The 20,238-nt window shown below is 35.5% G+C and overlaps 1 protein-coding gene across 4 annotated transcripts; it reads right to left on the reverse strand.

The window, feature by feature from the left end:
- Nucleotides 1-1,816: 1,816 nt before the first annotated feature.
- LOC131853905 (SWI/SNF-related matrix-associated actin-dependent regulator of chromatin subfamily E member 1-like) lies at nt 1,817-15,977 on the reverse strand. Of its 4 annotated transcripts, none has more exons than XM_059204993.1 (15): nt 15,834-15,977; nt 14,997-15,078; nt 14,508-14,552; nt 13,833-14,110; nt 12,784-12,987; nt 12,120-12,195; nt 9,197-9,301; nt 8,282-8,415; nt 7,487-7,627; nt 6,834-7,016; nt 6,065-6,248; nt 5,606-5,710; nt 4,841-4,915; nt 3,805-4,056; nt 1,817-2,702 (listed from the first exon to the last, which is right to left on the reverse strand). In XM_059204993.1, the coding sequence occupies exons 2-15, from the start codon at nt 15,061-15,063 to the stop codon at nt 2,668-2,670; spliced, it is 1,884 nt and encodes a 627-aa protein (XP_059060976.1). In that variant the 5' UTR covers nt 15,064-15,078; nt 15,834-15,977; the 3' UTR covers nt 1,817-2,667. The 4 variants fall into 4 exon arrangements, with proteins under 4 accessions (XP_059060976.1, XP_059060975.1, XP_059060974.1 ...); XM_059204992.1 differs by lacking the exon at nt 12,120-12,195 and adding an exon at nt 11,073-11,154 and having other exon boundaries at nt 5,606-5,707; nt 15,834-15,976; XM_059204991.1 differs by lacking the exon at nt 12,120-12,195 and adding an exon at nt 11,073-11,154 and having other exon boundaries at nt 15,834-15,976.
- Between the last annotated feature and the right edge of the window lie 4,261 nt (nt 15,978-20,238).

Below are 20,238 nucleotides of genomic sequence, written 5' to 3' on the forward strand. Positions count from 1 at the left end.
ATTACAAAATACTATCTCTTGTGTATTTAATATACTATAGATGATAATGGAATGAAGCACTTGCCAATGCATGGTTAACGCTGCTGGGCACCAGTGGATGATGATAATATGAGCATCAGTTAGCTCATCGTGGCAAATTCACCACACAAATGGTTTCCATGGACTGCATCAAGCCAACCATGATGACATGGTAAACGTATTTAACAAAGAGGATTTATTAGTCCAAATAATCATCCCCTTCACCTTGTATGATCGGATGGCAGGCATTTACAAGTAATCAAATATGCCCAGCCCTGCCTTGTAGGCTCTGTCATACTACGACCAATAGGAACGGAGCATCAGTAAAAAATGTAAGAATGGATTTAATTTAATCTTTTTGAGAGAGCATATTATGTGACACAGACGAATAACAAATTTATTTTTAATGTAAGAAATGAAATTTTATTCGTTTGGCACGTACAAGTGCGCGCTCACTTTTAATGTTCTATATGTAGGCTTATTTATTGATTCCTATTACGACAGTCATTTAATGATACTAGTTACATTATGTAAATGTTTTTTCAATTTAATCAATATCAATGTTCCGAATTATAGACTTTATGTGGACTGTGTTTTTATTCTTGTAGTATAGTACCATCCTAAAAGCAGTCAGAAAATAATCAAGGACCGATGTTACAAAATTTGCGGTTGGTTAAGATAATTTAATTTTAACTGTTGCAATTGGGAATTCTAGAACTTAGCTTGCACAAGCTACTCTCAAATGGTTCATAGAAAATCTCAAACTCATGAATTGAATAACTATTATATATATATAATAATTTCAAGCAATAACTATTGAACGGATTTTGATGAAACTTTACAATAATATAGCTTATGCATCAGAAAAACAGGCAAATTTTTGAATTTTATTGAAATTTAACGAGGGTGAAACCGCGGATTCAACTAGTGTTATAAATTAAGCCTGCGTCTGTGCAGATGTCTTGGGTAAGCAGAGAGCAAATACTATTTTAATAACTGACAATATGGAATTATTATCAATTCTCTTTATATGTTAACGATAAGAAGTAGACTCTGCAAACTTTGATATTATTTATAGAATTTTAGTACAATCAATACAAAAAGTAAAAATACATTTGGCGGATTTAATGCCATTCGGTATTTCATCAGGCATCTAGGTGCACTATGTTTAAAAAAATATAATATTGATTGGATTTAACTTAAAATTACCACAGAACAGTAAGTCGTATGGTTGCAAAAATTTCACTGTCTTATTACGACATATTTCCTCATAATTATGGATATGATGAAAAAAAAAGATCCTTGTCACCCACATGCAGGCAGAGGGATAGATAATTAAAAGGAGGAATAAAATTAAATCTGTAGCATTTTGATTATTTATTATTCTTACCATACATAAAAGACACCATTTTGCAATAGCATATAGTACTTATTCTACAATATTTTCATTACTAAACTACAAATTACAAGGCCTAGTTTGGCTCAAAAGAAATTGTATTCAATAAGGGATTTTATACTTTACCAATCGCCAAAATCAGCCGAAAACGCATGGGTTTTTGCACAATACCATTTGCGATTGAAGATAATTAAGTCTTATTATAACTGCATACATTTTACATCCCTATAAGTACCACATCGATAATATTCGATTTCGTGTCGCTTGACGGTAAATTATACAAGTATGGCGCCTTTCTGACCAGCAAGTCTACTCTGGAATCTGTTCTTTTGAGACGTAATCAAGACAAAAACTGAACGAATCCATAATCATGTCAGTTTTCTTATATAACACGAATACGGAATAAATACATTGCTATTGTTTATTTAAAAGCACCACCTATTTTTATACACAAGGTGCGAAATTGCTCAATCCAATATCATTGCATCGGAATTATAATAGTTTCCAGAGTAAATCGTCAAGTTGGCGCGTTTTCGTTTCTGTACCGAATGTGTGCAGGTTTTTACCAAGTAATTATTAACATTCGGAGTTCGTAGATTAGGCACAGATGCCTTTGTTTATTAAATGCATACACGCGTGTCTGCATAGAAGTTAAAACACGCTGGGTGGTCGGAAAGGCGCCTAACTAACACATATTTGATGATTTTTTTGTGGCAATAGAGCCACTAATTATAATTAAGCTGGTCTTCACAATCATCAATTAAATATAACATTGTATTCTTAGTCTATTTCGCACGACATTTATCAGAAAAATATACTGTAATTTTTATACATTTGTCTCTATAACACTAATTTATCATTTACTAGTATATTTATTACTTATTATGTTCGACTACAATTATTATAACTCTAAGCATACTCAGATTTTGAGGATAACACCACCGAAATCCATTCAGCACTGGTGAAGATTAATATTACATAAATATAGACCATACAGTTAAATAGAGTACCCTATTGCGTCTTTTGTTTGGTTTGGTTGAGAAAAAACTATTCACTGAACCATTTTTTTATCGTTTCCACATACACATATAACCTATAGCACATCACGTAGCCACAGTTTATTCTCACTGCTCACATTTGTATGTCTTAATTCTGGTATACAAGTGCTTTATATTCTACACTTGTATGTCTTTTCACTGATTATCCTTTGAGGATGATTTGCGACGCCGTTTAACGACGCGCTTCGGTGACAATCATTCACTCTCCTTCTTAGCCGGTGGCTCCTCAGCTGTAAAAGAAAAAAAAATTTTCAATCAAAAATATATCAAAATTTAAAATTTCAGTTATGAATTAATCATTCATCATCATCATCATCGCAACCCGGAAGACGTCCACTGCTGGACATAGGCCTCCCCCAAAGATCTCCACGACGATCGGTCCTGCGCTGTTCGCATCCAATGCCTTCCAGCGATCTTGACCAGATCGTCGGTCCACCTTGCTGGAGGCCTTCCCACGCTGCGTCTTCCGGTCCGTGGTCGCCACTCGAGGACTTTACTGCCCCAACGGCCATCTGTCCTACGAGCTATGTGCCCTGCCCATTGTCACTTCAGAGCCGCAATTCTTCGGGCTATGTCGGTCACTCTGGTTCATCATTAATTCATTACCAAAAAACATTTAAGGTCAATTATATTACTTATGAACTTATTATTACATTATAAGGTAGGTATATAAATAATTGTTTAAGAAGCAGAAACATTCAGAGTGACCTGATATTTAATTTATTAATCAATTTTTGTAATGAAAGCTCCATTTAGTATATCGTTAGGTATTTTATTATAATTTTTTATCACTATGTTTCCTTATATAAATCTTTGACTTTTGACTAGTATCTTTATTTTAGGAAATATATCTGGATTTTGAGTTCCAAATATTACTAATCGTTTAACACAGTTAATGTCATTTATCTGTGTTTTTGAAATAGTGATTTGCATGATTTCCTGTAATGGAGACCCCATTACTAATCCCTGCCGTAGAGATTGGCCTCAATTGCAAGCAATATGTAAACAGTTCACAACTATGTAAAACAACAAAAATTTCCGCAGCAGCGGTTGAAAATTCACATAGCGCTATTTAGGGCCAAGCTAATCAAAATTAGTCTTAGACAAATGATAAATACTTTACTTTTGTCTGTATACAGAAAACCCTCATGAAATATTTGCATTGTATTGATCCCCAGATCGATTCTATGCGCATGTCTGTATCATGCGAGGAATCGAATCCACGACCATCAAAAAATGCGGCGTGCCACGAAAACACTAGACCATCTTATAAAAATGTACAACATTTGAAATGAAACTTCATAAATATTTCTGTCTGTATATGATACTTACGCTTAACATCATGATGGGGCGGGAGATGCGGCACGTGGTGTGCATAGTGTTCTGGCGGCGCGGGGTGCGTGGGATGCGAGGGGTGCGGGTGCGGCGGATGTGACGGATGCGGCGGATGTGAGGGATGCGGCGGATGCGCCGGATGCGGCGGCGGGTGCGCGGGCGGGTAGTACGCGTGCGGCGGGTAGTTGCCCGGGAAGCCGCCCGCGTATCCCGGGTAGTAACGCCCGCCGTATGGAGCGCCGTAGTTGCCTGCAAACATGAGTACAATAATTATAATGCTACTATATATTACGATGTAACTACGTTATGATGGTTATAACACGAGGCGGAATTTCAGCACGAGCTGAAGGCGATGTATATCGTACGTCATTTTTTATCATACTTTTTTTGTTGAGTGTTTTGGGCTATTGTCAGGTGTTTTTTTTTATGGATGATAATGGAATGCACCCGTCTGCGCTAACGATTTTCGCTGGCGGGGCGCCAGTGGAGGAGTATTGTCAGGCGTTAAGATCTGTAGCACTGCAACCTACATAGATCTATTGTACTCGCCCCTTTTTTTTTTCGAAGTTTGTTACCTAGGCCCACCAGGGACAAGAATTGAAAGATCTTCTTAGGATCGATGATCGATGACGATTTTTATCTCCTCAGGGTAATAAGTGTATACTTTCCAAAGGAGATATTTCGCTTATGCATGAGTGGATTACAACCATATAGGATGTGTAGTGGCGTTTACTCTTCTGTTTGGCAGAATTTGCAGATTATAACAACATTAAGCTGAGACCTAATTTTGCCATGTGTTTGTGTTTATTAAATTTGCAGTGTCCAGTTGTTAACACACTTGCGAGGAAACAACAAAACATGATATTATACTTTCATCCTTTTTAGTGATTGAAACAGTGAAAATACAATCGCAGCTAAAACACGCACATATAAGTACGTTTTTCCCCGACACCTAAGTCAGCATTTGTATTTGTTTATTTCCAAAACAATGTATGGAATGTATATCAAGAATTGAACAGCATGTATGATGTACCTGGTGGCGGCGGTGGTCCAGCATGAGGCGGTCCAGGATGAGCGGGGGCGTTAGGATTCGGAGGCATCATCATTGCTGTAAAAATATGCACAGTTAACTTTAAATTTACATTACGAATAAAAATTGTGATTGTGGTTACTGATGCGATAAAAAAAAGTACTGTATATTTATCTGAATATATTATCTATATAGTTAAGTCCTATTAAGTTAAATGTCAGTCATATGTCATAGTTATATTCTGGTAGCATAGTTTTTATTGTTGAAAAAAAAAGAAGAGAAAAATAGTTTTCAACCTCTTATGTATCACGAAGCACAAATTATAGAGCACAAAACATAGAAAAAATGAACAGGTGCTCTACAAACTCTATAGACTACAGACTATAATGTATAGAAAATATAATGCTTCAGATAAACAAAGTTATTATTGCATCAACAAAGTGGGGTAAAAAAATTTACAAAGTTATAATTATGTATCTGTCTCAGTTATAACTGCCCTGCTTGGCAACAGAAACTGTAGCTCGCTATATATGCTGTTTTGGTTGAAAAGTGATATATAACACTATTAGGTCATCCTAACTTATAAGTTAGGATGTTGAATATGTTATAACATCTATTTGATGCGATTTCAATTATCGTGATATTTTTTATCGATATTGAAATGGACAGGCGGGTGCCTGCGCTAGCAGTATACGCTGGCGCAGGCGGGTACAAACTTAATATATAACAAAGGCGGTGTCAGGTGTTGATTTGTGTGTGTGTACGTACGGTGGTGCGGGGGTGAGGTGACGTGTGCGGGGTGCGCGGGGGCGGCGGGGGAGGCCGCGGGCTCCTTCGGCTCCATCTTCTCCAATTTCAATTCTTTACGGTCTACTGAAAATAAACATGGACTACAACATTCAAATCAAATTAAAAATCATTATTCATGTAGGATACTTTAGCCGCGTATGAACGCCAAATTTTTGTATTCTTTTTTTTACCCTTAGATCTTAGAAAACACTTAGATTTGAACTTAATCTTTGGGGACAAAGTCAAGTAGTAAATGACTAGACCACTATGCTTTCTAGACAATAACATAATAAAAACATATAACATAGAATGATAATATTCAATACATGCGTGGCGATGTCATGCCTCTTATCCTGTAATTTCACAGCCTTTGCTGTACCCTAAAACCGAAACAGCTAGCTGTTTGACGGCTTAAATAGGCCCCTGGTTTAATTTTACCTTCACTTTCCTGTGAATTTCCAACATTCTCTTCTTTCACAGGAACCTGCTCAGGCTTGTTCAGCTCCGTAGTTACGTTCCCGTCAGGTTTATTCACTTCTGTGGTGGAAACTTTGTCCACTTGAGTGGGTGGATTGGGTCCGTTTGCTTCATTTTTAATATTAGCTTGATCTTGGTCCATGGGCTGTGAAGTAAATGAATTATTTAGGTATAAAACATACATTGCTAATATATTGCTTTATAAGCTCTTTCAATTCGAAAGGTGATATGACAGTCAAATTACAGGGTATAGACACATTACAACAGAAAGAAGAATAGTAATGTATAGAGATGTATCATGGGTTTTGAAATGTATCTTATGACGTCTATAATGTTGTTTATGGTATATAGACGTTTACAATGTTCCATAAGGTAGGCAGACCGTTTGTTATTTTTAGTTACTTAGTTGATGTAGTTAACTAGTTACTGGAGGTACCTGATAATTGTAGTTACAAATATTAAGTTAAAATAATTTATTCATATAGAACTTTTTTTCCACTTATTAACTGTAAAATGCTGATTACAAAGAGAAAGTATGTCACGCTCTTAAAAAAGGGTAAATATTTTTTACATAAAACATGTAATACCTATCTCGAGTGTGTCTTAAAAATATGGGGCACTGTCGATCGTATCTAATAACTAGTACTGAATACTGTAGAGAGTACAATCATGACCAGTAACCAGAATGTAGGGGACTACATTGGTCAGTGTAGCGGTGTGCGGTTCTGACCTCGTCCTTCCGTTCCGCGAGGGCGGGGTGCGCGGGGTGTGCGGGGTGCGCGGGGAGCGGGGCGGCGGGGTGCGCGGGGGCGGCGGGGGGCGCGGGGGCGGCGGCTGGCCCGCGCCGCATCTGCTCCAGCGCGCGCTCCACCATCCGCTGGAACGTCTCCTCGTCCACCGCCGGCTTGCAGTGCTACGATCATTATTCATCATTCTAATATCTACTGACCGGGGAAAGGGGATCGGTAGTTGTGTGGACCAGTAACCCCATTGCTAGCAATGTTTGACACAGTTTTCAAGGTTCAGGTCTGGTCGAGATCCCCTGGAATCTATAGTGTACATCGACCAAGATAGGCTAATTGACCTGACTTTGTGCTCATTTTATTACACCGTATTTATATCAAGACATAGCAGTAACATAATACCCGTCATACTAATTTATGAAATGATTCTACTTTTAATTAGAGGCAATGATAGTAAAATTTAATTGTTTTTAATGAAATACACATGAGTTTTTTACTGATAAAGATTGTATAAGAGAAAACATTTTTAAAATAATAATTTAAAAAAATTGGAGTTATCCATAAAGAGATAGAATATTAAATGTCACATTTCTCTAACATTAGTATACTTTTATGTATAAACAACAACTATTATAAATACCTTCTTGAGCTCTTCCTGGAAAGATTCACTACTTTCGATGAATTTACGTTTCTTCGCTTCAAACTTCTCTTCAATCTGCTGCAGTTCATCTTCCAACTTCTTTTGGTGCATCGTCAATGACTGCACTTGCTTCTTCAGAATCTATAAGAAGAATAAGTTGTTGTTTTGTGATTACAATGGCAAACAAGCGGATGGTGTACTTGATAACAGTTTCTAATATACATGAATAGAGGGATTGTTAGTCATATGGTTGTGATGACCCCACTGTCAGGTTGTTCATATTCAGCTTGATAAAATACTGATGAATTTGATTTCACCATGAACTAACTGACCAACATCATGTTCATCTTATTAACCTCCACTGGCGTCCTACTAGCGTAAACATTTAGCGCAGATGTGTGTAGCATTTCATTAACATCCATTGCTTACTTTAAACTGAAATACTTTACAACTAGACAGATGTATCTTTAAGTGAAAACATCTCGGCCACTAGGTTTTCTACCGCGAATTATAGACCTCAAAGGTCATGAGTTCGATTTAGTAAAACAATACTTTTGCAAATAATAATTAAAAAGTTTCCAGTGTACAAACGATAAAATAGAGGCGATGGAACATACAAATCTGGTTGTGTCAAGTGTTACATTCAATACATGAATTTTTCTCGGTACGCATTTTGTTGTTTACGTTTTGTATGTTTGTAGGTATATAGTAATAACACATAGATGAAGTAGTTAGTACAGCCATTTCGATGAATATAAAAAATGACATTTAGGCATTAATATCAGGACAGATTACCTGCATCCTTGCTGTGGTGACCACAGACCTCACGTCGGGTACAACAGTGTCCGAAAATATTTCGTTAATAAGCCGATGGTTCCGTAGATATCTCGCATACGCCACGTGCTTCACCGATAGCCCTTCGTCTTGATCTGTAAACATGTAAAATTCTGAGTCAGTTAAATCATGACTTTTATTGACTGGAAGAAATCTCTTTCAGGCATAACTTTCATCTTTTGTTAAATCCAGTAATAAAATTCTGTATTTGAGGTTACAATAAACGAATTTCGCAGAGTAATAGCCGCTTATAGACGTATATTTTGTTTTAATATTGTTTTCCTAAACGAACACATATTACGTAAAAATAGCTGTTTATGGGAATAGAAAATAAATTTTGTAATACTGAGAATATTTAATGTTTACTACTTTTCAATTACTTAAAGAAACGCTAACTGAATAAGTAATAACTCATTTTTAAGTAACTACACTTTTTTTTTAACATAAATCATGAAACACATGAATAATAAATGAAATTTAAATACCACCAATTAGTATGAAAATAATAGATACTCAATACTTGTTACCACCTCGTATAGTTTTCAAATCACACAGACATTTTTTTTATGTAATTGTAATGGCAAACATACAGACGGCACACCTGATGGTAACCGTCGCGTATACATGAACAGCACCGCATCATCACGTTACACTGTGACGCCCGAGATACCACTCATGCTTTACCTTCTAGAGGACTATGATGTCGTGCGTCTTCTTTCTGTAATTTCATTGCCTAATCTGCACCCCTCATCCGACCTTTTCTATCTTAGTTTGTAGCGTGACATAATTATAAGATAAATAAAACTACACACCCTCTTAACAAAGTCTACCTCGGTCAGCCGCGTGACAATTGGTGGATGAATATCATATACTCACCCTCTTCATCCTCAGCCGGTTGAATGTCTATCCTCCTGTCCTGCTGCTGCTGATCCTTCTGCGAGCTGCCCTTCTTGTTGGAACTCTCCTCCTCAAGGTTACCTACTACTGACGCGGATAATTCATGTACTAATGTATATAAATATATATAAATACTATTCCATGCATTTATTTCATACATCAAACAGATAAGTCCATACAAGTGTTTGTTGGCACTTATGACTTCAAATATAGACATAAAATTACAGTTCACATATGAGTTTCTCTCTTTTTGAAATCACTTAGATAAACAATGAGTACTGTGATAGTTTATTTAATAATAGTAATAATAACCCTGGACAATTCACAAGAGGCCATGTAGTCCCTATCTAAGCAGAGCTTGTGTTATCGGTGCTAGAAAATTAATGTAATTAATTCCATTTATTTTGTAAATACATACATAATATACAATAAACCCAGGATAATATAAATAATCATACTCATGAATACAAATGTTTGTACTGTGCGAGGAATCGAACACACGACAATCAGAAAGGCCGTCAAATGTTTGCAACGTTAAATAAATTACCACAATACTTAAATTACCATATTTTGTTAGAAAAAACACTATTAGTTTATGGGCCCAGGTTATTGTTATTGTTGAATATCTTCGTGGTATCTCTTATTTCTAACATTTGCGGGATAAAATGTTCAACCATCAAGTTTCTTATGAATATTGGGTGCATTGTGAAATAGCAATAATAAAATAGCAAGCAACATGGCTCATAACATTAATGCGAGCTTCCACTTTAGAACCAAGTACAAAAATAAGAATAATAACACTAACTGTAGTGATAAAAATGAAAGATTTTTTTTTCAGACTACTTTGGCCGCAGCTGGCCTTTACAGCTTCGCCGGACGATAGGGGAGCGAGTACAAATGGCACTCTAAACCCGCGGGAGGACTTATCCTCCCGCGGGTTTAGGGAGCGGCTGAAGGCCCACTCCCGCCTGACGGATATGACTGTGTAGTCTGAGGCCACCGCTAGGGGTTCGAATCTCAGCTCAGACCGTCGTTATTTCGATCCCCGCTTGAATTGGAAGGTATCGATCGTAGGGGAATGAAAGGATATACTTGACTATAAACTTTGAATAAATGTTATTGTGTTTTACAGGTACAATCAAATAAAATTTATATGAAATATCTAAAAAGAAACTCGCATTATCCAATGTGTGTACAATCAATAAAAAATAGCAATTTATAAAAAAATATTAATATATCTATGAAATTATAACATTACGTGTATATTTTAGGCTTTTAATTTATTTTTTTTACCACTATCTATATATGATTTTTTACTGATTGTACATATTATTTCCCATGAGTAAACGATCACAATGCAATTATGAACCAAAGGCCTACGATACAGTAAAAGTAGTGGTTACAAAAAATTATGTATGGACATTTATACGACATACAGACAGATTTAAATAAATATAGCAAGTTTACGTTACAATGATTGTTTACTCAAGATTTACAGTTCCGCTAAAGATATGCTCTGGCTAAATATCTCGATCGAAATGTGATGAATGTCTCGATGAAAAAAGTCCAGGCCAGGGAGCACCAGCAGTGCCTATGAGCGATACCTGTGAAGTGCATTCTTGGCGTGTTGTTTCAACATGAATATTTTTATTATTTTTTCTTGATTAAGTACATATTTAGAAACAATGAAATCGTTAATATTGTTATTTTTAAAAATACACTTCATCATTTATAAGAATTATATCTTTAGCTGTTTTAGTCTGTGCCTTGGTATTTCGGTAAATTAAATCTGCCTGCAATGGTTGTATCGTGGACCTTTTCAGCGTACAAGTGAAGCGTTTCTCTCCTCCCTTACCTACAGCCTTATTTTTCGCCGCTATATACGCCAGGTAAGCGGGCGAGTTGTGGTACGCCTTTAAAGTCTTTTCGTACTCGGACTATGGGCCGCCCGTGCATATATGTACATGAGGTGCATGTGGAGGACAAAATATGGTGTTATTCCGATGTTAGTCACAACTGTGTAGAAATGCGATTACACGTGTTGTTGTTCTATGTATTACTTTCTTTATGAAGTGATAATTGTTCAATGGATTTACAAAATTTCACTACACTAAAAAAAAAAAAATTCCCCCCCCCCCCCCCCCCCCCCCTCGATGCCCCACCGTAATACATAGTAAAACCCGCCTCTTCTCCATCTAATTTATGTATTCATTATTCATAAAGAAAGTGGTTATATAAAATTCGCTAGAAGACATCGACTGTGTGATTAATGTAAGGATGCATGTACTTAGTACGTTATTAAGCTTTAATATAAGGGTGGTCTCTCAATACCACTCTTATATTAAAACTTAATAAGAATGAAAAATATTACTTGTACATTAAAAACCATCCTCCCGATTTCTGGATCTCAACGTAAATACTCAAAGCCTGTCAACTTCATAGCCCCTTTAATAGAGTTCGCTCTTATATGTGCAACAAGGGATAAAAATATCTAGGAATAAGTATTAACGCCGCATTGATATAAGAAATATTTCCGAAAGAGCGGTGCGGTGCAATCGACTAGTCGACAGGTCGCAGTATAGCGACTACCGTTCTATAAACGCGAGTTTGTTTCTAAACACTTCATTAACGGTTACTAACTCTATATCTACAAATCGCGAGTGTTGGTGCGAATTACAAGTGCTGAGTTCATCATTAAACTTTAATAATTAAGGTCAACTATTGCATGTCTTATGTACACATCTGCAGTGTGAAATCTGTCTCTTGAGCCCATACCAGGTGAAAACAACTTACCGCTAGCAATGGAATAGCGGACAAACCCCCTGTGTTAACAAGCTAGTGATGTGAAGGCGTGGTTATACACAAAAACTGTTCCCATGTGTGACATAAGGTTCGAATATACCTCTGGTTTTGTGCGCCAGCCACTGTATGTACGCAGGCGAGGCTTGGTATGCCTTCAACATTTCTGTATACTGCGCCTGGCGCCGAAATAATCTAGTTACATTTTATTCGAGAACCTATTTCACATTTTCCATGTCTATGGATCTAACTGCTTTTTAAAGTGATGTTTATTTTAACTTATGAGTTATATTGATTGACTAGCACACTTAGACAACAATGGTCAGCTTTTAATTCATAGGTAAATCAGTAAATGGGCGTTTGATGTACCTTCATTCAACTAAGTCCTTTTATTTCTCACTGACGTCTCATCTGGGAAATTATTATATGCTTCAGGCAGGACCATCTTTTGTAAAGGTTATAAATGCCACATGTGTGCCAGTTCTTATAAAAAGTTATAAATTATTGCGTACCATACAAGCTTAGTCATAAAAGGTATATAAAAACTCGCAAGTCAATTACAGAATCTGAATACCTCTAAAGTAAAGCAGAAAATTTGAAATTAATTTTTATAACTAAAAACTATCAATTCAGTATTAAGAGTAAAAAAAATATTTTCAATTTTTTCCTTTGCTTTAAATGCATCACTAGGTATACCCTTTACAACTAATCATTTCTAAGTATCCTGATATTAATAATTATTAAATGTACACTGTAACGAATATTACCTTCTCAGCTTCATACTCTTCGACAAACCCAGCTTTATCTGACTCAGGTAGGTCCCTCCACATGCCACCAATGATCCTTCCAATTTCCCATAGCTTTAAGTCGGGATGTGCAGCTTTGACACTGTCCCATACTCGGCGAGAGTACCTCATGTACGGCATTAATGGCTTTTCTGGTGGTTTCGGAGGTTTTGGGAGGCCAGCACCCTGAAATTTCATTATTTCAACTATAGAAATTATGTAACGTTGTCTCCAAATATCGACATCTAAAAGAAGCCAAGAACCATAGACAACTATGTAACGTAGCGTAGGTATGTAGCGTAGTATCGCGTTGGATATCATGAGAGGACGATAGCCGGCGATAGCAGATGGCACTCTAAACCGAAAGGACTGAAGGCTATCTCCCGCCTGACAGATAAGACTTTAGTCTGAGGACACTGCTAGGGGTTCAAACCTTTGCTCAGGGCGTCGCAATTTCAATCCCGTTTGAATTGAACGATTGGAGGGGATGACTTGATATCTGTGGTGATGTTCATGTATATGGGCAACGGTAACCACTTACCATCAGGTGGGCACTAAGCTTTTGGCATTTAATTATAAAAAAAAAATATTTAAGTTATTGCAAGTAGTCACTAGGGGAAAATGTCTAAAAATTTATTGATACCACAAATGGAAAACTAAAAATGACTATACAAAACCTGTGCTTAGCACTAGGATGTTAGCAGGGTCATTGTGGTAATGTGGATTATTGGGTGAATGATGTCAGTATGGTAAAATATTTGTTAAGGAAAAAAATGTTTTGTTAAATTTGTGTGTAATATATGCATTGTATTCTATACATATATTATAAAACAAAATACATGGGGTATTTTACACTTTATACATAAGTTTGTGATAAACTAATAATGTATTGTCATGTGGTTTTCATAAACAAAGTGATTCCTCAGAAAGGTTTAGGTAGGTGTACAATTCATTAAAGTTTTATGTCCTATTTAATTAATTAAATACCCATGCTTAACTATAAATTATAGTAAAACTTATTGATAACTCACCGCACCGGCGCCTTTTCCAATTTTCTGCGGCTGAAATCCAGGATGTGAATGCAACGTGGATATGAAAGGGCTAGTCTTATCGTCTTTGCCGGCTTGCGAGCCTTGGCCTGCGCCCCCGGACGCGGCGCGGCGCGCGCCCTCTGCACCGAAACGTGGCTGCTGTTGGCTCGGGGGCTGCCACCCCCCGTACCCCCCGGGGTGCCCCATCGGGGGACCACCTTGGTATTGCGGGTGGTACTGGTATTGGTTATGGTGCGGCGGCGGTGCATTCATACCGCCTTCAAGCCAAGCAGCGGGCGGCAATACAATGAAAGAAAAAAAAACAAAAAGCATAAGGGAAAGGACAGGATAGGGCGTGGGCAAATAAAAGATAATCAAATATGCACTAGGTAACTATAAATTCAATGGTTAACTTGATTAGTTGGAGCGAGCGTCAGTACTAGCTTAAAGAAGTATTTAGTAGGCTTTAATAAGGCAAACAGTGGATCGGTAGAGAAACAAAGAGTAAGAGTAATGATGGCTTGTGATGTGGAAACGAAATTTTGTGCGATTACAAATTAAAAATCCCCACAGAGTACCTAAATCCAGATGAATGTGAGAGAACGATATAATTTTGAAAAAATAAAAAAAAAATAAGTACATAAATATGTTTATATAATCAGATTGTCTTATTACCTTTCATCATACCGAAACTCATGGGGGGCCCAGCGACCATGTAGTCTGTTTCAACATAACAAAACATGAAACAAAACCAACATAAGAGAACAATGTAAGTTAAAATGTGTGGAAAATTCAAAATTAACGGAAATCAAAGTCAGTTACTGAATGCAAAACTTCGAAAAAAAAAGCATAGAATTGGAGCCATGCTTCACAAGATCAACAGCAGTTAGATACCGGCAATACCAAGAGTATATCTCAGCCCTGCTAAGCTTGCAATGGCATCAATTGGCCGATATTTTTATGTTAAATAGTTAGTTCAACAATAAACATTAAATCATAGACAATTATGTTTTGGTAAAAACTATTTAAGTAACACTGGCAAGTTATAATACATATAGACTCCCTATAAGGTCTATGTTTACAATCTATAGTCTACAGGCTCTATTTCTAAATGAATGCAACTACATAAATGTTTCTAAATAATAAATTAGAAGGAATACAAACGCGGATTGTTTTGTGGACTTGGCATCGACATTGATGTGTTTTGTTTGTAACCACTCGGTGTAGCCATCACCAACTGGAGATCCTGAAAAAAACAGGTGTGTTGGTGTTCTATTAATAGAAAATTATAAATATAGCAATGCAACTTATTATCTACATGACAAATAAGATCCAAAGGTAGACTAACTAAAAAGTTCTCTACAGCCACCATGCAGTTTGCATTGTAAGCTGTTTCGGTTGTAGCATCCATGAAATTATAGAATAAGAGGCATTACATTTTAGTCTTCTACAATGTTTTTATATTGATTCAATATGTGTATAGTTAGCTTTGCTTTTACTTTAATAAATAAATAAATGTTAATGTGATGTTCATGTAAACAGGGGATGGTTACCGCTTACAATTAGTTGGTCATACACTATTATTTACAATTGTATGTTTTTAAAATAACTAACATAGGTTCAAATTTTAGCCTCTGTACGTAGCTATCACACTGAACTAAAAATTTAAAAAGAGTTCGATTTAAAAAAAAATTAAAACACTGGACCATATCATAGGCGAGAAAGGCGTCGGAAATATGTAAATTACACTTAATTTACACTTACATTTAATTCATTACATTAACTAATTAGACTGGCAAAAACACGTTATAAGTAACAATTTAGGAAAATCACTAAATAAGAACATGAAAGTTTGAGTTTTCGTTCCAAACAGCGTAATTAATATAAAATAAAAGGAAAGAATCATAATGCTAAGTACTGGGAAGGTGTACCAATCCAATACCGGTTCACAAAACGGATATCTACAGTAATTTATGGATTGATTTTCAAAAGCTAACTTACCTATAAAATTAAAATAATAATGTCAATACCTGTTCTCCTTATATCAACACACATTCATTAAAATAATACGTTAGAAACTTTAGGAGTCACTTTCGAAGAGACGCCATATTTTCCGACATTTTATTCTGGTTGGCAGTTTGGATTTGGCAGAATTGGCAGTTGGCAGTGGCACTTGGTGATTGAGTTCTTTGACAGTACTGATTTTTTGACAGATAAGGCAATTTTAAAATTTAGACTCGTGTAAAGTTTATAAAACAATAAATGTGATTAGGTGGTTTAATTTTAATTTTTCATCCATATACTAATAGTTCACTAATAGACATCAGATACCTATAACATATCGGTCACCTATTGGCTAAATAGAGGTATGAGATAGTGGAGTGGATATATAACTGGCCGCCAAAAAAGCGAATATATTCTTAAACAAAAAAAGAAACTGAATATTCTCTTCATTACGCCGTCTTTTGTTATTAATTTAAAAAAATCTTAAAAATAGACGGTATGCGTTTACGTTTTTTCATTAAATAATTATTTCTTTCTACACGTTATAGGACAGTATTAAAAAATTAAACTAGTTCGTCAAGAAACGTTACGTTTTCTCGCTATTCGAACATCTTCTGCTCGAACTCGGTGGGCGTGTTGGTTTTAGCATTTCTCTGGTTTGGATTTCAGGTAAGTGTAGACTGTTATTTTATAGGTATTTGTTGTCGCGAAGTCAGACCATATAAGTTTGTTGAAGAACACTGTAAATCTGGTTAAGTTACTACGTGTAATAGTAATTTACACGGCGCTTCAACATAATGAATTAAATATTGTTTTGAGACTGTAATAATATTCAACAGCAATTACTTCTGATCCGGAAATAGTATATTTAATATACACTAGTTCCGGACATAATAATATTATATGAGTATCAAATAAGTTTTAAATAGTATATTATGATCAGTGCTAGACTCAATTTCTATATAATTATAACAACATTTTTGACTTTGATGATTGCATTATAACATGGTGGCGCCATCTACTCTTTTGTAATCTTCTCTATTTAATGAATCGAACAATCAAAAATATGGCAGTACCTGCTGTACTAAATTTTGATTGAATAAGTCCATTAGTTTTTACATGAATGAATACTATATATCCCTCCATTTTAAACTTCTATTATAATATATTTATGAAGTATTATAGATATAGTGAAGTATAAATGTATACAAATAAATAAAAATGAAGTTTCTGTTCGTAATTTCAAATTAACATCTTTTCGCTATATGCATAATAAAGTATATATGTACGGTATTTGGTACATAAAATATTTAATTAAATGTTTGTCCATCTGTCTATTGTTCTCTGTTAATTTCTGAAATGGCTGAAATGATTTTGATAGGACTTTCACTCGGAGATGTCGTAAGGAGGAATACATGCTAAAATACATTTGGAAATTTTATAAATTTAAAAGAAAAGACAGTTAAGTTCCACGCGGACGAAATCGCGGGTAAAAGTTAGTTTATTATAATTTTAATAGGTTATGCGGGTAGTAGTAGGTAGTTTATTCTAATACGTATATTAGTAGGATATACTTACGCTGAAAGCGCATTATCTCAAATCAAATTAAAAATAATTTATTCATGTAGGACATTTTAGCCACTTATGAACGTCAATTTTTTTTCCTAGCGTCCAGTCCAGACTTGGCGACGGCCGGCATCATTCAATAACTTTAATGCTATTTATCATCAATCGATGTATTCTTACTTCATACTAGATGCTGCAATTAGTAATGCAATCACACCGCGCACGGAAGTTGGCACGTGTCGGACTATTGTCGTCTCTGCCAAGTGACCGCACCACGCGCCATTTACTATCAAAATGTCGTACTCTATATCTCGATAGTTGTCTGACCGAGTGGCATTTCACTTTAGCTCACTAGAATAGACTAGAATAAAATAGAAGTCATCTTTTCATTATTATTTTTTTTCGGACTACTAACAGCATTATGTAGGTTGTTGGCCGCAGCTGGCTGTTACAGCTTTACAGGACAGTGGAGATGGCACTCCAAACCCGCGGAAGGACTTATGGAGCGGCTGAAGGCCAATTCGGCCTGACGGATACGACTTTAGTCTGAGGGCACCGCTAGGAATTCGACCACAGCTCAGACCGTAATTTCGATCCCCGTTTGAATTGGACGGGGAATCGATCGAAAGGGAAGTCATCTTTATTCAAATTTGTTATATCAAAAAAAGACTAGCAAAACCTATTAAGCAGATACTTCCATTACATATAATGATGTATAATTGATTGCCAAAAGAAATAGCCGATTTGTAAAAAATATGGTAAATTTTTGTACTAACTACTATTGTAAATTGTACTGTAAAGTTCTTCTACTTTAAAGTACAGTTTTTAAATATAATGCATGTTGTTACATTGATAAATACATGTCAATGTCAAATTAAAATGTATCTAAATGTTAATGTTCACTATTAAGTTAATTTATAATTTTGTAACTGACGGGCTAAATGTATCTTGTTTTATATGGCAAGTAAATAAAACTGAAATCTGAATAAATTAATTGTAATCACTTTAATATTGACAATTACTATTCCTGAGCTACATTTGAAATGCGGTTTCTATTTATTTTGTATTCCGAATGTGTTAGTCTGCTGAAAAGAATGCGTAAAAAATCATCAGGCGCTCTTTTCAGATAACTATTAAAATATTTTGTTTCTGAATGTCTAATGCAAAAGTTAATCCTCATTACATCAGCTAACTGCCAAAAAAAGTTCCGTCAAAAGTCAGAGATTAGCTGGAACAAACAGACAGACAAAAATTGTAAAAAATGTTGTTTTGGTGTATGTACCGTATTTATATTTATATGAATGTAGTAAAAAACGATTATTTCGATTTTACAATCAGACCCTCCAATTTTATTTATATGTATAGATGTATAGATTTTACATAAATAAATATATTTACCATTTAAAACCAGTTTAAAAAATTAATATTTGTATATACCTACTTGATTTCTTAAATTTTATTTTTAAGTATGGTGGGCCGTCCACTAGTGATAAAGGTATAGGCTGGCGGGACACCAGTGGAGAATGATAGGATGAACATCAAGTCAGGTTATTTAGCCCAACCTGTCGAATTCTTAAGGAATGTACGATGATTGTTTCAAATTCTCCTCCTATATATTGGTCTAAGTGTTTTCTATGTTTCTTACGTACCAATAGTACATGTTACAAAATTAAACAACATCAAAAGATGTTACATCTATATCGTCTCTAATAATTTCACTAGAATATTCCTTTTTACTAAGCAAAACTCAAACAGGTACACAGCTTACGAAGCAATTTGCTTAGCGGCAGGATTTATGTGAGACACCCACGCTCACGACTTAGTACAATCTTTACAATCACCCTCTGGTCCGGTATTTTTAGAGTCAAAGGTAGGTATGTAATTAAAATTTATAAGTAACATTTTCTAAATTATTATATAGTAAAGAAAAATATCTGAAATGAATTATGTAAGTTTTCAATTTTTTATCACATTTCAAACATAAGTCATATAACATTGAGCAAGGTACTAGTTTGTCCGGTCCGGTGGTATAGTCTTACCTAACATTTTTATTTATACACATAACTTCTAGGAAGGGTCGTGTTGACGTAGACCTAACTCAGTACATTGCTAGCAATGCTATTCTTATTACAAAATATCCCCCATCTCCTCCGCTCAGCTAACGATTGAAGCTGGTGTACCTTAGGGTACAATCAAAAACTTATCTTCGGAGATTTGGGAACTGAGAATACTTTCCCTCAACTGTTTATCGTAGACTGTGTGTTTCAGTTTAATTAAGCCAATTCTTCTTTAAGGTTTATATAGTTTTGTATTAGAATGTGAATGAAAACTACTACCCCGGTATTTTTTATTGATGCTAATGGAATGATGCACCCGCAATTGCTAACGGTTTGCGCTGGCAGGGCACCAGTGAAGAATGATAAGATGAGAATATTTATCGTGGTAAATTCAATTCAAATTAATGGGAACCACGTTGAGATCGAGCTGGTACATGGATAGAAATAGGGTCCTAGTCCAATTATTTTTACTATATATACCTAATTACTAACAATCCCCTTCCCTCGGCTCCGTTATTATGGCGGACGATAGGGAACAACAGTATAGAATATGTACTAAATAATAGGTTTTTTGTAAGTAAGAGTAAGTAAGCGTTATAGGCGCCTACTAATTTATTTTTTCTAAATACTCTCAACTTCCAATAGTTTTCTGCAAGATATTGTATTAGCGATAAGACCGCCTTTTATACTTAGTTTTATTTTCAACCTAATAATTTTGTTCACTGATTTAAATAAATATATAATAGCTCTTCCCCATATAAAAAAGGCTAGCTTGGTGT

The sequence above is a fragment of the Achroia grisella genome, unplaced genomic scaffold (genome assembly GCF_030625045.1).
Source record: "Achroia grisella isolate CSIRO2021 unplaced genomic scaffold, CSIRO_AGI_Agris_v1 utg918, whole genome shotgun sequence".
NCBI lineage: Eukaryota > Metazoa > Arthropoda > Insecta > Lepidoptera > Pyralidae > Achroia > Achroia grisella.